Source organism: Penicillium hordei (assembly GCF_028827395.1).
Source record: "Penicillium hordei strain IBT 12815 chromosome Unknown utg000003l_segment0_segment0, whole genome shotgun sequence".
NCBI classification, from domain to species: domain Eukaryota; kingdom Fungi; phylum Ascomycota; class Eurotiomycetes; order Eurotiales; family Aspergillaceae; genus Penicillium; species Penicillium hordei.
Window position 1 is genome coordinate 3,837,090 of NW_026623144.1, and position 17,480 is coordinate 3,854,569.

General features: G+C 48.9%; 6 protein-coding genes across 6 annotated transcripts; 2 read left to right on the plus strand and 4 right to left on the minus strand.

The window, feature by feature from the left end:
• Positions 1-344: 344 nt before the first annotated feature.
• Positions 345-1,016, plus strand: N7537_006660 (ubiquitin-like protein ATG12; the record flags this gene model as incomplete). Its single annotated transcript, XM_056897717.1, has 3 exons — positions 345-603; positions 692-891; positions 957-1,016. The coding sequence occupies 3 exons, from the start codon at positions 345-347 to the stop codon at positions 1,014-1,016; spliced, it is 519 nt and encodes a 172-aa protein (XP_056753502.1).
• Positions 1,017-1,136: 120 nt separating this feature from the next.
• Positions 1,137-2,296, minus strand: N7537_006661 (3-methyl-2-oxobutanoate hydroxymethyltransferase ECM31; the record flags this gene model as incomplete). Its single annotated transcript, XM_056897718.1, has 2 exons — positions 1,137-1,760; positions 1,832-2,296. 2 exons carry the CDS (start codon positions 2,294-2,296, stop codon positions 1,137-1,139), a joined length of 1,089 nt encoding a protein of 362 aa, XP_056753503.1.
• Positions 2,297-3,895: 1,599 nt separating this feature from the next.
• On the minus strand, positions 3,896-6,017 carry N7537_006662 (protein serine/threonine kinase activating protein nimO; the record flags this gene model as incomplete). The annotated part of the gene is made up of 3 exons (XM_056897719.1): positions 3,896-4,015; positions 4,073-5,404; positions 5,520-6,017. The coding sequence occupies 3 exons, from the start codon at positions 6,015-6,017 to the stop codon at positions 3,896-3,898; spliced, it is 1,950 nt and encodes a 649-aa protein (XP_056753504.1).
• A 684-nt stretch (positions 6,018-6,701) lies between these two features.
• N7537_006663 (aminopeptidase P family protein) lies at positions 6,702-8,636 on the minus strand (the record flags this gene model as incomplete). The annotated part of the gene is made up of 10 exons (XM_056897720.1): positions 6,702-6,731; positions 6,787-6,913; positions 6,967-7,085; positions 7,136-7,357; positions 7,412-7,445; positions 7,499-7,542; positions 7,591-7,983; positions 8,034-8,194; positions 8,261-8,425; positions 8,483-8,636. The coding sequence occupies 10 exons, from the start codon at positions 8,634-8,636 to the stop codon at positions 6,702-6,704; spliced, it is 1,449 nt and encodes a 482-aa protein (XP_056753505.1).
• A 437-nt stretch (positions 8,637-9,073) lies between these two features.
• N7537_006664 (pyridoxamine 5'-phosphate oxidase family protein) lies at positions 9,074-9,931 on the plus strand (the record flags this gene model as incomplete). Its single annotated transcript, XM_056897721.1, has 2 exons — positions 9,074-9,137; positions 9,192-9,931. 2 exons carry the CDS (start codon positions 9,074-9,076, stop codon positions 9,929-9,931), a joined length of 804 nt encoding a protein of 267 aa, XP_056753506.1.
• A 351-nt stretch (positions 9,932-10,282) lies between these two features.
• N7537_006665 (uncharacterized protein) lies at positions 10,283-15,740 on the minus strand (the record flags this gene model as incomplete). Its single annotated transcript, XM_056897722.1, has 6 exons — positions 10,283-11,259; positions 11,314-12,314; positions 12,375-14,067; positions 14,129-14,450; positions 14,510-14,758; positions 14,820-15,740. 6 exons carry the CDS (start codon positions 15,738-15,740, stop codon positions 10,283-10,285), a joined length of 5,163 nt encoding a protein of 1,720 aa, XP_056753507.1.
• Positions 15,741-17,480: the final 1,740 nt, after the last annotated feature.

Consider the following 17,480-nt stretch of genomic DNA (forward strand, 5'->3'; position numbering starts at 1 on the left):
ACAGAGGTATGAGCCTACAATATGATGTCAGGCCATACTATGTAACTTGTAACTAGTTGGGTACATTCTGACAATAAATGTAGATCGCTCATTTTGCTGGACCCTTATCCTTCGTCAACTTGATAGCTTAACGCTGTGCTGTAATCATTGAAATTCATATGTTTTATACCGACACCTAAAAGGTTGCATAGCCCGTGTTTATAATCGAGTAGATCGGGCCAAACGCCAAACGCCAAACTCTAAGCGCGTTAAAGATCCCCCCACCTTCAACTCCCAACTTCCACCTACTCCATCCTATCTACTCCCTTCTCTTTCCTCTCTTTCCTCTCTTTGTACCTAACACAATGAATCCAACTTCTCCAACACGCTCCCCACAGAGCCCCTCAACTCCAATTCCCCAAAGCACACTCAGCCATCGTCCAAACCCGCGCCAACCCCAGAGCTCAGGCACACCACCAAACAGCTCCGCAAATGCCCCGATTCCAGATGACGATCATGGCGCCGATCTACCGATGAATATGTCTGCATCGGTCATGCTGACCAATTTACCTCGTGATGCACACCAGGCACTCGCCGACGTGGAGAGTATTGATTCGGGGAAAGGTAACACCCCGCCTTTTCCGACGAGCTTTGGGTTGATTGGACGACCACGATGTCAACAGATGGTAGAATTCAACTAACGATGATTCAGTTACCGTTCGCTTCCAACCTCTGCCGTCAGCGCCGATTCTGAAAAACCGCGTGTTCAAGGTTAGCGCTTCGCAGAAATTCGAAACGGTTGTCAAGTTCCTACGTAAGAAGCTCGACTGCAAAGAGACAGATTCTGTCTTTTGTTATGTTAATAGTGTGTTTGCGCCCGGGTTAGATGAAGGCATGGGTGGACTATGGAGGGTGAGCGTCAACTCGATTTTACTATGTCTGCACATTTGACAATTTGAATGCTAACTTCATAATAGTGTTTTAAGACGGACGACCAATTGATCGTCGCTTATTCAATGACGCCAGCATTCGGCTAAGCAGGCTATGAACTACCAGCGCAAATGCTGAATGATGCTATGTACAAATGATGATGACAATGCTTAATACAGAACATGCAAGAAATGGTCATAAAAAAGAAAAGATGGCAACCAGACACATCATGCTTCCCGGAAGACCTCATCCACCGTTTTCTGGAACCCAGCGAGCTCATCCTTCGCAATCGGATACGTGTATTCCTCTGAGGGAAACGCTCGACTCTTAACCTCATCGCGATACAGCGAAATACCACGCGCAGCTTCATCCCAAATATCTGCATACTGCTTAACAAACTTCGGCACGAACCGACCAGGCTGGAAATTCCCAGTCATGTCAACCTGCACCAGAACCTGTCCGGAGCAACCGTTCCCGGCACCAATGCCGATAGTTGGGATCCGCAGCTTCTGCGTGATGATCGATGCAACCTCCGACGGCATCGCCTCGAGCACAAGCATGAACGCGCCAGCCTCTTGCATCGCGAGTGCATCGCGCAGCAGCTTCACCGCACTGAGAGCCGTCTTGCCTTGCACGCGGAAGCCGCCGAGGGCATTCTGACGCTGTGGCGTGAGACCGACATGGCCTACTACCGGAACACCGGCTTGTGTGATGCGCTTGATTGTGGGCGCGAGTTCCTGACCACCTTCGAGCTTGACGCCGTGTACGCGGCCTTCCTTGATCAGGCGCAGAGATGACTCAATGGCTTGTTCCGCACATACTTCATATGACCCCATCGGTAGATCTCCAATCTAAAATTGGAATATGCTTGTTAGTCAGTGACACTATGGCGCTTGCCGGTCAAGGAATCCCGACAACTCACAATGAAAGCGGCTTTCGTTGCCCGCGCTACACTTCGACAATGCAGAATCATCTCTTCCATAATGACCTCCGTCGTATTTTCCAGTCCAAGAGCTACCATCCCTAAACTATCCCCTACCAAGACCATATCCATCCCTGACGCATCGGCCACATGAGCACTGGGGAAATCATGTGCCGTGAGCATCGTGATCGGTTCTCCCTTTTTATACATGTTCCGTAGCGTCTGGATAGTAACCTTCTTCCGCGCCTTCCCATTCTCGCTGGGTGTTGGTGCGGAGTAGGAACTATGTCGGGTTTGGGAGAGGGGGTGTGGGGTCGGTACGTGGGAAGACAGGACAGGACAACGGGAACCGAGAAGGGTGTGTGTGGCTTGTGTTCGGATAGCGGTAGCGGGGATCACTCTCGTCCTCAGCAGCGACGAAGAAACAAGTGCTGTGCGCCGCAGCGCAGAGCCTGGCGCGGCCATTGTGTGGTGTGATTATGAAAAAGCAGTGGCGCAATGCACCTTACGATGCACGGTGTCAAAATACCGAGACTGTGTATGCCCAGTAAGTATAGACCTCAATAGTCCTCAGTATCAAATGTTATATGCAATAGTTGTATCCCGTCCGAGCTGTCGAAGTGGCGATAACAAAGGAATGGCGATGACCTCAGCGGCGAACTGAAGCTTTCCAATTCAGGTCGCGCGAGAGGGAAAAAAGCGAAGAGACTGTGGGTTCGTATATGAGGAATATATCCGGAGCTGTCGGCTTTGTATGTTCAGATATCCTTCTGTCCGGACTAACGTGCTGGGTTATGCGGCGTAGATGGGAGCATCAAAAATTCCAGAAGGTGAAGATCTTATTTACTGCCGCTAATTACGGGGCCGAAGTACCGAGATTTGCGGGGCCGTTATGCTGGCCATCGGATTCAGGAACGATGCGTTCACTTGGGTTTGGTGCTTATGGATATACGTAAGTGTAATAAATGTCTCTTTATGAAAGGAATACTCGATATCAAGCTTTTATTATGTTGACAGCGGCTTTGGAAGCTTGAGGATGCATTTTCCTTTATTCTCACCGCCTGGCTTTGATGTCACCGCCTGCAGTTTACGTCTCGCCGAGGTGATTACCGCATTGGGCTAAGTGAGGGGTGCTGCACAGAGTACTTTCTACTTCTATGGGCTGATGTCTGTTTACATGTAGTTCAGAATTTAATTAATAGCAGACAATTCAATTAGCACGATACAAACTGCATACAGATCATCGAGTCGAATAAATGCGTATTCAGGTAAGTAATGTCACGAGAAAGGAAAAGTCTCTGAATGAGACCCGGCCGCCTGCGCTGGGTAACAAGCCCCAGCCATCGGGAAACAGGACACCACCGGTGAAAAGACACAAGGAAAAGCTGTTGATAGAAAATATGGCCCCGTGGGACCAAAAGGGGGGATAATGATGTGTTAGAACGGAGTGCAATGCAAGGTTAGGAACCTTTTGAGTCCATGCTAAATCGTTCATTATACCTTCGGTATATCGCAACCGGCCACAATTAAAGACCGTAAAGCACAAGCTGATTGCATGTGTGACAAGCAGGGTCGACGATGAGTTGTTCTTAGTACAACACGAGGAATGCAAGTATCCAAAATTGGGTTGATGGAGGTCGGCTCACGATTTCGAAGGTGATGCGATGCTGGTTTAAAATCGGATATTCAATACATTCGAAGAAAGTGGAAAGGCTGTAAAGGAGTGGACGACCTCCATCGAGGTCAAGGCAAGCAGACCAGACCATCAGTGAGAGACTGGTTACTGGTACTGCCGATGCATGGTAAATCAAAAGAAGAGAGTAAAAAATAAAAAAGAAAACGCCACCATGCATATGTGTCGATGCCGAGGGTATGTTTATGCGAGGTTTTGAGATCCGAATCAGGCGAAGATTCGAATCAGGCATGACGGAAATAAGAATCGCAACGTGCAGAAGAAAGATAACTGGAAAATAAAATCTCGGCCTGCAGCGGGATGCGACGTTGTATCGGATAAAGGGGCCGAGGTCCAAGCGAAATCATGGAATGCTGTGAGAAACAGCAGATCTATTCATCATATTCATATTCGCTCTTGAGAGGACGCTGGATTTCGGAGAGCAATGCATCAAGTTCAGCCCAGTTCGTTGAGTTCGCGGCAAACCGGCGATGTTTCCGAGTCAGGGTGTGCTAAAAGATTGATCAGTATCTATAATGAGCTAAGCAACAGAGCAACATAGATCTTACCTCTTCAAAATCGTCAAACTTGTCTCTGCAGTTCTCGCAATAGCCAGGCTTGGGATCTCTGCGGCGTTCAGGTTTCTTTTGCTCATCTTTGGCATCCCTTTGTCTCTTTGTGCCAGCCGCCTCCGATTGCTTTGCATCATTCTCATTGACAAGGTTGGGCTTTCCAGGGGGATTGACGTTAGTCTTCATTGGAACCGCAGTAAGCCCATCACCACGACGCTGAGGAGCAGCCATCGACCCCGCTGCAAACCCACCTGTGCCCTTCTCGAGTACCTTTCGCTTGAGTCCATGAACCTCCTTGCTGAGCCCGGCTTTTGCGCCAGGTGCTGCGGCAGTAGATGAGATCATTTGTGAGCGAATTGCGGATGTCATATTCGACGGCTGAACACCTGAGGCAGCTGGCTCACGTCCAGCATAGAAGGGCCCCGTGCGGGGGAAATGGGGAGGAATGAAGCTTTCAGAACTCTTTCGCTCGTGAGTTTCATCAAATGTTGGCTTTTGAATTTCATTTTGAATTGGAGGCGACACACGATCCTCTTGTTTCACCGATGGCTGGGAATGTGCGAGCTCTGTTGTGGTCACAGATTCGGGGGCTTGAACTGGCACAGCTGTTTTTGGCTTAGCATCACGAGTGCCATCAGCCCTGTGAGAGGCAGCCTTCTTCTCTTTGCGGAGTTGTCGCAAGCGGTGTCGATCATATTCCTTCCTGCTCGGGGGCTCATCTATGAATGGACACTTTCCAAGGGGGGCGCTTCGGAACTGTGGCCAAGATCCATCTTGGCGTCGAGCGACTCGAGAGTATTCTCGAACCATGACTGGTTTGGTCTTCTCGTTCATGTCATGAATATACACAAATGGTCCTTTGAACATTATCATTTCCATTGATGCCAATGGATCACGATCGGAAGGTCCATTGAGAAGTTCCTGGCGAAGAACACGTGAAAGGTCATTCTCACCCCTGCCATTGACGGCATTACCACCAGCAGCCTTGTTCCGAGCGGCTTGTTCATATTGCGCACCAATATCACTGTCATTGATGGTAGTGATCATACGCTGGAGCTTTTCCAGCGCCCAGATTTTCATGCCCATCTGTCGAGCCCTTTGCAGAATGTCCATGGTGCCTTGGTCACGACGTGCCTCAGTTTTCAAAGAAGCATGCAGGTGAGTTTCGCCGTTTCTTTCGAGGAGAGAAGGGTTGACAGTTTGGACGTTGCTATCGCCATTGCTAGCGTCGGCGGTCGACTCCGGTTCTGCTGGAATGGCTGATTCTGGAGGGATAGCACGCGAAGTGACAACGTGGGTTACTAGACGCGAGAAAAACTTCTCCTCACGCTGCATTGAAATGGGTTAGAAAAGATGCCAACGGAAGGTGTTCAATCAATGCAGACAGGTGACATGAAGTGCAAACCAAGACCAGCTGGATGTTCTGTGGGGCAATATAACTTACAGCTCCAAGAGCAACGACCTGGCGAGAGAACCGCCGTCTGACATCTTCGGGGATACTATCGAAATAAAACACAAACTGAGGGAACGCCTTCCTGTAGTGCCGCTGCCATTGTCGAATAGAGTCCATGGTATCTGCCGGGGCCTTCTCTGCTTTGACCTGCTTCACCAGCGGTTGACGCTCCTTCTCCCTGGCTGCAACGAGCTTCTTCTCAAACGCGCTAGGGTTTCCGTTATTCGATCGCCGCGCGAAGAGTTTCGACTCTGTGTTCGTGTTCTGGCAGGTTGTGGTGCGATTCTCATATTCAATGTTCTCCATCACTTGTTTCTTCGGCGGTGGTTGTCCGTACGGGATCTCCATTTGATTAGAGCGGGCTCGTTTAACTGGCAAGAGCCCTGCCCTGTGTGGAGAGTTTGTTGCATTCGGCACGTTTGCGAGTGGACGACGAGTTGCCATGGCCATGGAGTTTCGTGGCGAAGGAGGCACAAAGACAGTTGCCATTGGGAAACAAGTTCCCAGGGCTGAGAACGCGTGTAGATGCTGTAGAGTTACAGTAGTCAAATATCAAAGAGGGGTACTCGGTGAAGAGTACGCGTGCTACACGTCTTTCGAGGGTTAGAGGAGATCAGAGAATGGACATTGTATCCCAAGAGACAATAGCGAGTAGCCAAAGGGGAGAGAAATAGGTCGAAGTGTTCAAGAGTTGGGAAGAGAAAGATGAGGTGGAAGACCTGGAGGAGGAAAGAAAGAAGAAGCAAGTCGTGTGGTGTGGAGCTCAGTTTGTTTTGGGCGGAGGCCCGACAACCAACGGCAGCGCGCGAAGCATGAACATCAACATTGCATTCTTTGAACCGCGACCGGGATTCTTTTCGACCTTCTCTCCTTCTCTACTTCATTCTCAGATTCATTCTCTGGGGCTCTTTGGTCTGATCTTTCTCTTCTTAATATGTAACCGCTAAAAATGTTCATCTCCAACCACCCCGGACCAGCCCTCTGATCAGCCCCCAAACGGGTTGAGACCAGCCACCACAAAGGATTCTAGGCAAGGATAAGTTCAGACATGTGGATTATAGTTTGGAAGGAACAAAATAAAACAAATAAAGACGCCCAAATATGATATTTTGAAGCCTTATCCTATTGTACATGGGAATTTGAGAGATCTGACGATTACCGTATACATCACATCTAATTACGCAGTGCCTCAATGTCCTCAACCTAGTACAAGTTAGCAACCGACTAAAGTTACGCCATATTAAAGTTTTAAACATACCTCCTTGACAGCCTCAGGGGTTAAAACAATCGGGTGTTCGTCTCCGACACAAACACTATCTTCAATGCGAATTCCGATCCCACGGAAGTGGGCGGGCCATCGTTCATCGTTGGGAACATAGATACCCCTATCATGGATTAGCTTGTTTCGGGTCTGAAGTAAAAGAGGCTGGGGACGAACGGTTCAATTGTTATACATTGACCTGCCTTCAGGTCATAGCCTCGGGAATACCCAGGACAGTCATGGACGTCCAGGCCAACATAGTGGCCTAGATGGTGCGGGAAGAGGATGTTCAGCGCCTAGTCAGAGTCAGCAGCATACTCCACGTGGAGGGGGTTTGAATGCATACATTGCCGGAAATATCAAAGCCAAGCGACTTGAGCTCGTCTTTCAATCCATTCTCGGCGATGCCATGGAGTTTGTCTAAAGAAAGATTGGAGGTCTCGCGGCACAGAGCAAGACAGCTCCGGTGCACCTTGAGCACAGCATTATACAGATCCCGCTGGGGATCGGAGAACTTGCCATTCACTGGCCATGTTCTAGTAATGTCGGAAATATAGCTTCCCCATTCCTGTATCTTGGTCAGTGCCTTGGAACTATAAACCTTTAGTGCAGATAAACTTACACCACCGCCATCAACAAGAACCAAATCACCGTCCCTAAAATCCAATATAAGCAGAGTACCGCAGTAGTTTAGAAAAGGCATACGAACTTCAATACATCGTCATTTCGGGTGTAATGAATAGCCAAGGCGTTCTAGGTCCGTTAGTATCGAATTCATCTTGGAAAGGTCGGGAAATTTACCTGGCCACCCGCGACAACCGGGACAAAAGCGTTGGTATCGCAACCATTCACCTTGAACTGGTACTCCAGGAAGGAGTGGAGATCTTTCTCTCGAGTGAAGTCCTGTCGCATAGCCTCGGTGAAAGCTCTCCCTGACGCTTGTCCTAGTCGGCGCATCTGTACAACCTCATTCTCACTCTTGAACACCCTCATTTCATTGAGCAGATGCTTCAAAGGCTTAACCCTGCGGTGATCGACAACCTTCTTCAGCTTTTCCGACGCGACAGTTGGCCCATACAGATACCGATTCAAGGATGATCTTGAGCCATCAAATGTGGGGATGTCCGAGTAAACCTCTGTCGCTCCCTGGACAATACTGGGCAAAATATCCCCGATACGTTCAATGTTTCCTGTCTGTTCTTGGTGTCAGCGCGATGATTCGTCTGATCCTTGGGCCAACGCACCTCATCCGCATTGAAGACATCCACAGCAGCCTGGGTGCCGGAGCGAGCCCCGTCCCAGAGTTCTGCCTTGGGGTCCTTTTCCCGCACATACAAATGGAAGATATGGTTGTCGCCAGAGCCGTCGTTCCCGATAATCGCGAGTGCATTCGGTTCGTTGAATCCTATGCGGCCCGCAAACGTTTAGCGGGTGTCCTCCGCAGCATCACCAGTCTGCCAAGCAAACTTACCCGTCAGGTAAAAGAAATTTGAATCCTGGCGGTACTCATTGAAGATGCCCTGCGCACGGTACTTGACCTCCGAGGCAGCCAGCACCGCAATCGCGCCTTTGGGGAGTTTGTTGGCGAGTTTCGATCGACGTTGCGCATATTCCAGGGCGGTGATTCCGGGCGTAACTAGACGAAAGATGATCAGCTAAATAAATGACAGCATAGATACAGATAATAACACACGTTCACCTGGGCTGAGGATGTGGGGATGCGTCTCATGCAGTGGCTGTCCGAATTTGAGCTCCGCGGCGGCCACCGTGGTAGCATAACTGCGAGGTAAAGGGTTGCATCTGGGCAATTGGCGCAATGAATGACTCAAAGGCCTAGATGAGCGCATAAGGACCGCGCATTGGCGAACAAGAAACCTGCATGCCGTCATGCTTCGAGGTCCCAAAAATAGGTTGATAAGAGTAAATGTTTGGAGGTGTTGTTATCGCCAGGTTCACACTCCTGTCGGCGGTGTGGGCCAATCACCTCGGGTGCGTTTGGCATCGGAGACCCCTCCTCTTGTCCACTCGTATACATTGTCGTATACATAGTTCTTGATTTGATGGACTTGGCACGCCCTGTCAATATCCTCCGGTCTAGCCTTTGGGGGAAATCCTGCGCGGATGGACTTGCTAAAATGGGTGTTTGAAGGCGTGCCCTAACTCATCAAATCACGCATGTTGACTCATCATCTATCCATGGATTTACTTAAATGCTTACTTCGTCGTCACTTACTTCTTGCTTCACTCATCTTCAAGAAACATTCTACTGATTACCATATCCATCATGGGACGAACCTTGACCTACCCTAAGAAGGTTTCCAACACTGCCAACCGGTACAAGCATCGAGGTGCGATATAACTATAGAAATAAACCGAAGTCAACTACTAACACTATATACTAGCCACATATGACCTGGGTCCAATCCATTCAATCATAAATGACTCTCAAGTCCTCCATGTATCCTTCAACCCAGGACCTGATGACCCATTTCCCGCAATCCTGCCAATGATAGGACAAATGGGATCATTTGAGTTTCCCTCCGCGAGCATCGACGAGCCTCTGGAGTGCTACCTCCACGGCTATGTCAGCTCTCGGATTATGAACCTAGCCCGCAACTGCAGCGATGGCGAGGGACTCCCCATCTGCGTGGCAACAAGCAAAATAGACGGGCTGATCCTGTCGCTCACGCCCAACTCTCACAGCTACAACTACCGCTCTGCCATCCTCCACGGTTACGCAACCCTCGTCACAGACGAGGAAGAAAAGCTCTGGGCTATGAAATTGATCACAAACTCTGTCCTCGCGGACCGCTGGGATCACTCGCGTGTGCCGCCGGACCGTGCTGAGATGCAGTCGACTGTCATCCTGAAGGTAAAGATTGTGGATGGTAGCGGCAAGATCCGTGATGGTGGTGTTTCAGATGAGCGTAAGGACTCGGGCAACGAGCAGGTCACTTCCAGTGTCTGGACTGGTGTTGTTCCGGTCTGGGAAACGTTTGGAACCCCAATTCCAAGTGGTGATAGTAAGGTTGCTGAAGTGCCTGAGTATATTAACTCGTACATCGCTAGCAAGAACAGCCAGAACAGGGCTCTGGCGGAGGGTGCAGTGAAGGTGGATCTGCCGGCTGAGGAGCAGCACTGAGGACTAGACAAAATCTCACTGGTTCACAATACCAATTTTATGTTTCTTTTAGTTTTCAAGGTGATTATAATCTGCTCCTTTTGAGTATGTGGGTTTCTTAGTTTTCCACAGTAGCCTCTCGATGTTTCGCCATGCCTACTTTGTTTGGCTCTAGGATATACATTGGCAACGAAGGCCCTAAGAATACTGAATACTAAGTAACATTCCTAGAAACGGGGATGCAGCAAGAGATATGACTGAGATATATTCAAATAAAACAGCTGAGTATAAATAAACGTGCTAGAAAATATATCCCTAATACAAGCAAACTACCAATGAGATTTCACGCTTCCCCACCCTTCACGACCATCATTAGAACCCCACAGACTCATTGTCACTTTCAGAGTCACCATTCCGACCACGACCAGTACTCCGTCCCGCCGCCGCCAATCTCTTAGCAACCTCATTCGCCTCAAACAGACTAACAAGTCTTCTCTTTGCAGGCCGCTGCTGAGCCCGTTCCTGACAAACGCGAAGCATAGCCTTCTCCTGATCGTATTTGACTCTGCAACCGGGGATGAAGAATCGGGGAGAGCGCTCAACGGCATTTTGCCACTCAGGTGGGCCACACGACGATCCCGAGGGACTGTCAGGCGGCGCGGAGGTACTCTTGTTGACCCAAGCGTCAACTGCCATTTCGAGCGGAGTCGTACCAGTGGCATTCTCCCGGTTGAGCATATCAGGACGACGATCGAGGAGTTGTCCAAGGACTTGGGGGAACCCTTTCTTGACGGCATCATGCACTGGTGTATTTCCAGCTTCGTCAAAGACCTCGAGATGCTTTTGATCCGTAGAGTCGGCTAGATCCAAAATGAGATTCGCCATCGAGGTTATGATTTCATCCTCCGTCTGGGGACTGTTAGGAGGCCGGGGGATGGCCAAATCCTCTGGCGTGAAGTGGGGTTGGGATTGAAGCCAGCGTGCAAAGGGCGTTCTTGAACCATCACCGGCGCGCTCCATGAGCATTGTTGGGAAGAGCTGCTTATCCAACAGGGCTAGAAGCTTGGTGAATCGGTTGGAGTTCTTGCAGAGTCGACCACCGTTGGATACAAGGATCAGGTGGAGGAGGTTGCGCGCTTCTTTATCGCGGACGGCCTGGTTGGCCCCGGCTTCGACCAAGATGCGAGCGAAGCGGACCTTGTGGAGGGACATGGCCCAGGCTAGAGGCGTTAGTCCTTCTGTCGATCGGACCTCTATGCATTCAGGGTGATGGTCCACAAGATACTGAACCAGACGGACGGATTCGTCACTTGGTTCAGACATGATTGCGCTGTGCAGAACGAGGTTGTCTGTTATATGGTTAGTTCTGTTTGTTAAAACTTATGAATAGGTGGAGTACTTACTTCTCCCTTGCAACCAGGTCAACAGTGTTCCCTCAAGTCCCAGCTTGGACTTACTCAATCGTTTGACTCTCTCATCATCCTTGTTCGCATTGAGGTAGTCCAGGTAATAGCGAGCAGGTGCGGTACCAAGGAAGAACTCCGTACTGGCCAGGTTACCCCGACGAGCCGCAATAAGAAGGGGAGGACGCTGTGTTTGAGCTCTCATCGGTTGCTCTCGGCCGGCATTGGCCCAATCTGCACGCTTGCTGCCGCGAATCGACAACCCAGGATAGTACTGAGGTTCTTTCTTCTCCTCAACGCCACAATCATCACTCAATTTGGTAAGTGGAAGGCCAGCTCCAGTGCTTTGAATCATTTTGGCAAGACAATCGGTACGACCAAGCGAAATCGCAAGCTGGAATTCATCGAACTTTACCAAGAACTCACTTTTTCCAGATGGGTTGGTGGAAGCAAGGTCCAGTCCGGTCTTCAGAAGGAACTCCAGAAGAGGAATGTTGTTTGTGTAAATAGCGTAGTTCACCAGACCATTAATGTGGACAGGGTTATCTTTCTCGTTCCAACCCTCCTGCTGATATTCGTCTAAAAACATGAAAGCATAGAACCGTGCCTCGAATGCAGCAAGAGGGGAAGTGTTGCTCTCGACCTGACTGGTAATTTCACCGATGTTTTCGTGAGTGAAGGTATCATCAACAATATCACTGACAATGTTCAGATTGTCGTTCTCTTCATCAGAGTCATCAGAGTCCTCAGAGCATTCATCGATGTCAATCTCAAAGCGCTTCCGACCGCGAGGCTCTTTCACCTTGTACTGCACGTGGAGAATTTGAAGAATGGCCTTAGCAACGGCGAAATGGCCGCGCATGATGGAAATTGTAAGGGCGGACAGGCCGTGCTTGTCGGTTACGGCGATCTCAAGTGGTGCTTGCTCATTGAGAGATCCCCACATGCCCAGTGTCAAGGTTTTGATAGTATCAATGTCACCACTCCAGGCTGCTTCGAAACTGTTATATTAATGTCAGCGGGATTTTCTTGGTTTAGGGGTGTAAGGAGGGGATACGTACAGTTTTAAGTATCCGTCACGAGCATTCTCAGTAATAGCTGGTACATTGAAGTTGAAGTGGACTTTCCAAGGCTTAGAAATGGTGCGTTCCATCTTCTTGACTGGAAACTTCGCAGGAGCGACCAGCGGAGGATAAAGCTCGTCCCAGGTCTTTGCATCTTTCTGCAGCAGAATGAACTCTAGCTTCTCGTAGTCGCGAATCAAATCCACAATGCACGCCTTCTTCTCGACCAAGCCAGGAGGATCAGCCGGCTGGACTTCATCCTTCTTGGCTTGCTCTTCGGCCTCTCGGTTTGTCTTGCGCACACTGCGGAGCAGATCCTTTGCAGTGAACATTTTGTAACTACCAGATTGGAATTCCGACAGATATGTCTGGTCATTTGGATCGAGAGGCGTTGCAATAGAGCTATTATAGCATTGGTACTTGCACTCGACCATAAATTCACGGAGCGTTGTCAAAGTTTGGCGCAAGACGTCCAATACGGTTTGACCCTTGTCTTGATATCTCTCCTTGATTTCGGCGTTAGGGTTCACCCCGCGATGAAGCAGATCAATGGCGACCAAAGGAAGGTCATTTTCAACAGCCAGCAAGATTGGCTGCTTTACACTGGCCTTTGCGTCTTCTTCAATGTCGCCGTAGTAAGTCTGGCCGCCTCTAGATGCCTTAATAGCCTTTACAAGCTCAACGAGGTCAATCTCCGGGTGGGCACCTGTCTCCAACAGCTTGGCCGCCGCGGGTGCGCTCTTCGCAGTGAGCGCGGCCATCAATGCCGAAGAGATTTCCGGTGTCCAGGACGAGCCCTGAACTGCCAAGTGATTGATTGCCCGCTTTACTGCTGGCTCATCATGCTGCATGTAGATATCAAGAATGTCAAGCTTGTTGGAATGAGCAAGATAGTATAGCGGTGTCTTCTGCTTGAGGTCTGCTTGGGCTGGCGAAGCGCCAAGATCGAGAAGGGTCTGCGACATCTCCTTTGCTTTCTCGAATGGGAGGGCGTGGACGAGGACCAGGTTGAGAATTGCAGCCTGGGGTGTTCTATAGTACTCATTCATGATTTTGATCGGCATCAAGACATCGGCACCAAAGGACGTGACAAGCTCTCTTACGGCCTCAGTGTGACCATGGAGAATGGCAAGATGTAAAGGAGCAGTCCGGCTATCCCATGCAACGACATTGATGTCGTAGACATCCGGCTCTAGTTCGTTCTCCTCAAGCGTGTCGTACGTGGTCAAATCCTCCTGCTCCTTGCTTTCGACCTTGACGTAAGAGGCAGAGGTGTGAGACATGGCATCATCCTGGTCAATCATGTCGATATCCTCGTCTTCTGCGCTCGGCTTGGTCTCTGACTTGTCTTTATTTTTCAGAGCATCCTGCTTCTTGGTTTCTTCTTCTTCATTCTCATTGCTCTTTGTGAGTAGAATCCGAATGATCTCGACGTGCCCCCGGGCGGCGGCAAGATGGAGCGCGGTCTTTCCATCAGCCATACGAGGAATCATGCGAGCACCACCGTCAACAAGGCATTGGACGACTTCGGGGGTCGAGCACATGCACGCGAGTTGAAGTGGTGTCCGTCCAGTGTAGTCACGACGGTCTGGGTTGGTACCCTCATCTGCAAGGAAAGCTTTAACAGAGTCAACATCGTTTGCCACAATTGCCTGGCAAAGTCTCTCGGTGCGGCCGACATAAGCCATTTCTATCATTTTCACATTAGTGTATGATTCAAAATAAAGCAAGCTGTCAGAAAATTCGCTCACCGGTCCAATCAGTCTCAGTGATGGGGTTGAAACTTCCGATTTCCTGGCGACCAGGATCATCTTTGATGAAACTGATTTGACCAGAGATATAAATCTTGGCCTCCTCGTCGGCAACCTTAATTTCCTCGTCGGTAACAGGTTTGGGGCAGAAGCCACAACAGTCACCAATGACATGTTCTGCTTCGCCAAAGAATGCTGGATGGCGATGAAGATAAACCGCACGGTCTTTGGGTTGGTTCCACTGGGCGTTCAGCAACAGGTCCTTGGTGTAAAGTAGCTTCTCAATATTTCTGGCGTTGAACCTCCGGCCGTAAGGAATTGTCTATTGTAGGGTCAGTAAGAGTCCATGGGCAGTGAGTCAGTTGCAGTGAAGGTACGAACAAAAGTATTGTAATCAGACACTTGGTCTTGCTCTTGCCATTCAGGTACCTCATCTTCCCAGTCATCCTTGAGATTACCATGCAGCACTTTACCATGGCGACGTTGTAGGTACAAACTCAGAGGAGGACGACCTCGTTCTTCGCGCCTCTTTTGGAGATAGTTGTCCCGGTCTTGAGACCGAGGAAGCTTTTCCAATACCAGAAGTCGTGCAAGACCTTCAGTTCTGGTGAAGCTTCTCTCGAAGATAGTCTACCCCAAAAATTAGTTTCGATGAAATTCCATCCACCTGGTCAAAGGATTCAATTCTCACCGGGTCAATCTTCGATCTGTCAAGAGCAGGCCAGAAGACCTCGAATCCTCTGTGCGAATACTTAGAGAGACGATTTTCGTATGATGGTGATCGTCTAGTCAGGTCAATCTGGTTTGCCTGCGTGATATATGCAGCGATTGCGCGTGGAGAGCTATAGACTTGGCGGCCATCATAAGCCGCGCACGAAACATCAACGTCAAAGCCGGTGAGAATCTCGGCAACTGAGCGGTAGATTCGAAGCACGATTTGCACATGGCGGTTTGGATACTGCGAAGCAATGGTGATTGTATTCTTGGTCCGGATGGTCGTGGTCTCGTAGAGGATAGTGTTCTTGATCTTATCCTCGATATGCATGATCTTCTCCAGAGCTTGCTCCTCATTCAGACCATACAAGAAGAGGTCCACATCTGATGCCGGAGCAAACTCTTCATGGTAGTACTTACGAAGACCACGCTTTGAGTTTCGATATTTTTCCGGCACAGGCAAAAGCGAGGTCACGACAGCGCTACCAGCAGCGACGACGTTGGACCAGTCGATTTCACTCAAGGAGCCCTCTGTAAAGAGGGCAAAGTTGTTCTGGAACTCATTCAAAGAGGGCACAACTGCCACAGAACCATGTGGTTTCCGGTCTTTTGCATTCAGGGGCAAAAGATACTTCTCTGTTTGCTCTGGCTTTTCCGAGACAAGGTCTCTAGCTCGAATGGAAAGATCTGTTGAACCAGTCTGGTCGTACAATGGCACAATGTTGACGTAGTTATCTTGGATTGACGGATGAGATGGCTCTTGGGCGAATTTCTTGCGCAAAACAGCATCATACTCGTTATATGGCTGAACCAAGTCGGCCATGGGCTTCTCCGGGTTGGAGTTGACATACTTCACGAAGTCATTGTGCTTCACTGGGAGGGAGGGTAAAGAAGTCATGTTGTAAATTGTGCAAATGTAGTGAGAATGTTGAGAATGTCAATTGAATGATAAAATTCAGGAGAACCCTATGAAGTTTAAATACTTCGGCAGGTCTTTAGGGTCATCTCCATTGACTTTCCACTTAGCGTTAGGGTCCAGGCATCCTTAGGCATCCCTAGGCAACAGACCCACTATCGCCCACTTTTTTCGATCGCTTCCTCGTATAACCAAAGATCAACAAACATCCTACTTCGTTTGCTCGTATAAGTAATGCGATGCTAATTGACCCGTGTACTCATATGTCTCGATTGTAAGCCTAACTACAGCCCATGTACAAATAACAGGCACCCTTAGCAGATGTCAAAGTGGGTTGGACCTAACAGGATGATACGGACAATACACCAATTATTCCCATTATTTCGCAGAGGCTTACAAAGACGACACTTGTTGCAATGTTGACTGCTACGGGGGGGGGGGGGGTTGGAATTGGTAGTTTGAGGTATTCACTGGGGTTGGTTGCTGCTATACCTGAGCGATTTAGATACGGGCGGACGTAGCGAATTCTTGCTTCTTGCTACCATATATGTTGTACGGTAGTGACCCAGGCCCACAAGACATTCATATTCCACCGCCCGGAGCCTGCAGTAGCATTGGCCATACGGAGTATATATAGTAAATATCAATAAGTCTGTTTGTAGTAATTGTGTTTTTCGCCGTATTCTATGGTTTGTGACTGGTTATCCAAAAGACATTTAACAAGGTATTGAAATGTCATTGGAATATATCAGCGTAAACCAACTGCATATCCAGACTATTGAAGTCCTATATCGCCAAGTATAGAGGCCATATGGATTGTCGACGTTTCTCTTCTATATAAACACCCACCTCATTCTATATATATATATTTCTCACCAGGGGGTTGATATCACTATTGAAGGATGCATTATCCCATATTAGTATAAACCACATTAAAGAAGGTAGAGCCATAAGCAATAAATATTAAAAGCGAATAAGACCAAAATCCCCAGCAGTGGGTCGTTATACACTACGATACACAAAAGTTTGTCTCTCAATAACATACACATCTATAAATGTGACACCGGATAACAACAATGGGACCGAAAAGGATTGAGAGTTGTTTCACAGTCCACCCACGACAGTTCTGGTAAACCAGGCGATCGTGGCGATAATTCCTAAATAGCACAACCCTATCCCTACGAAAAAAAGACAATCCTGACTTAATTTGGAGTGATGTGCGGCTTCTTGGGCGTTGCAAATGAGTAGAATCGGCCCAGACACCCACAAAAGGCGCTCAAAGGGTAGGCTGCCGCTCCAAAAACTGGCCCTTTGGGTATGCCGATATAGGCGAAATAGGAGGATGATAGCAAGGATGGGCATGCCACACATCAAGAGAAGGTTGAGAGCGCCTGCTGGAGTTGAATGCCATGCAGAGGCCATATCCTCGCTGACACTGTCGTAAAGATAAAAACCAATATTCCCAAAGAAACGTTGGAAATCTTCTCGAGATAGCTCACGAAGGTGCTGCTCACGGCCATGACTCCATCTGCTTACGGTGGACTTGGCATATGTAGCTGATACATTATGTTTCATTATCAATACATTCGCCAGATAGGTTCGGATTTGGCTTGGTCCATCATGTTTCGAAGGATAGGTGGCCATGGTGAAAAGTAGACGAGTAGTAGTCAATAGACGAAGAGTCACTGTGGTCAAAAGGATAGAAAAGAGGAAAGAACTTTG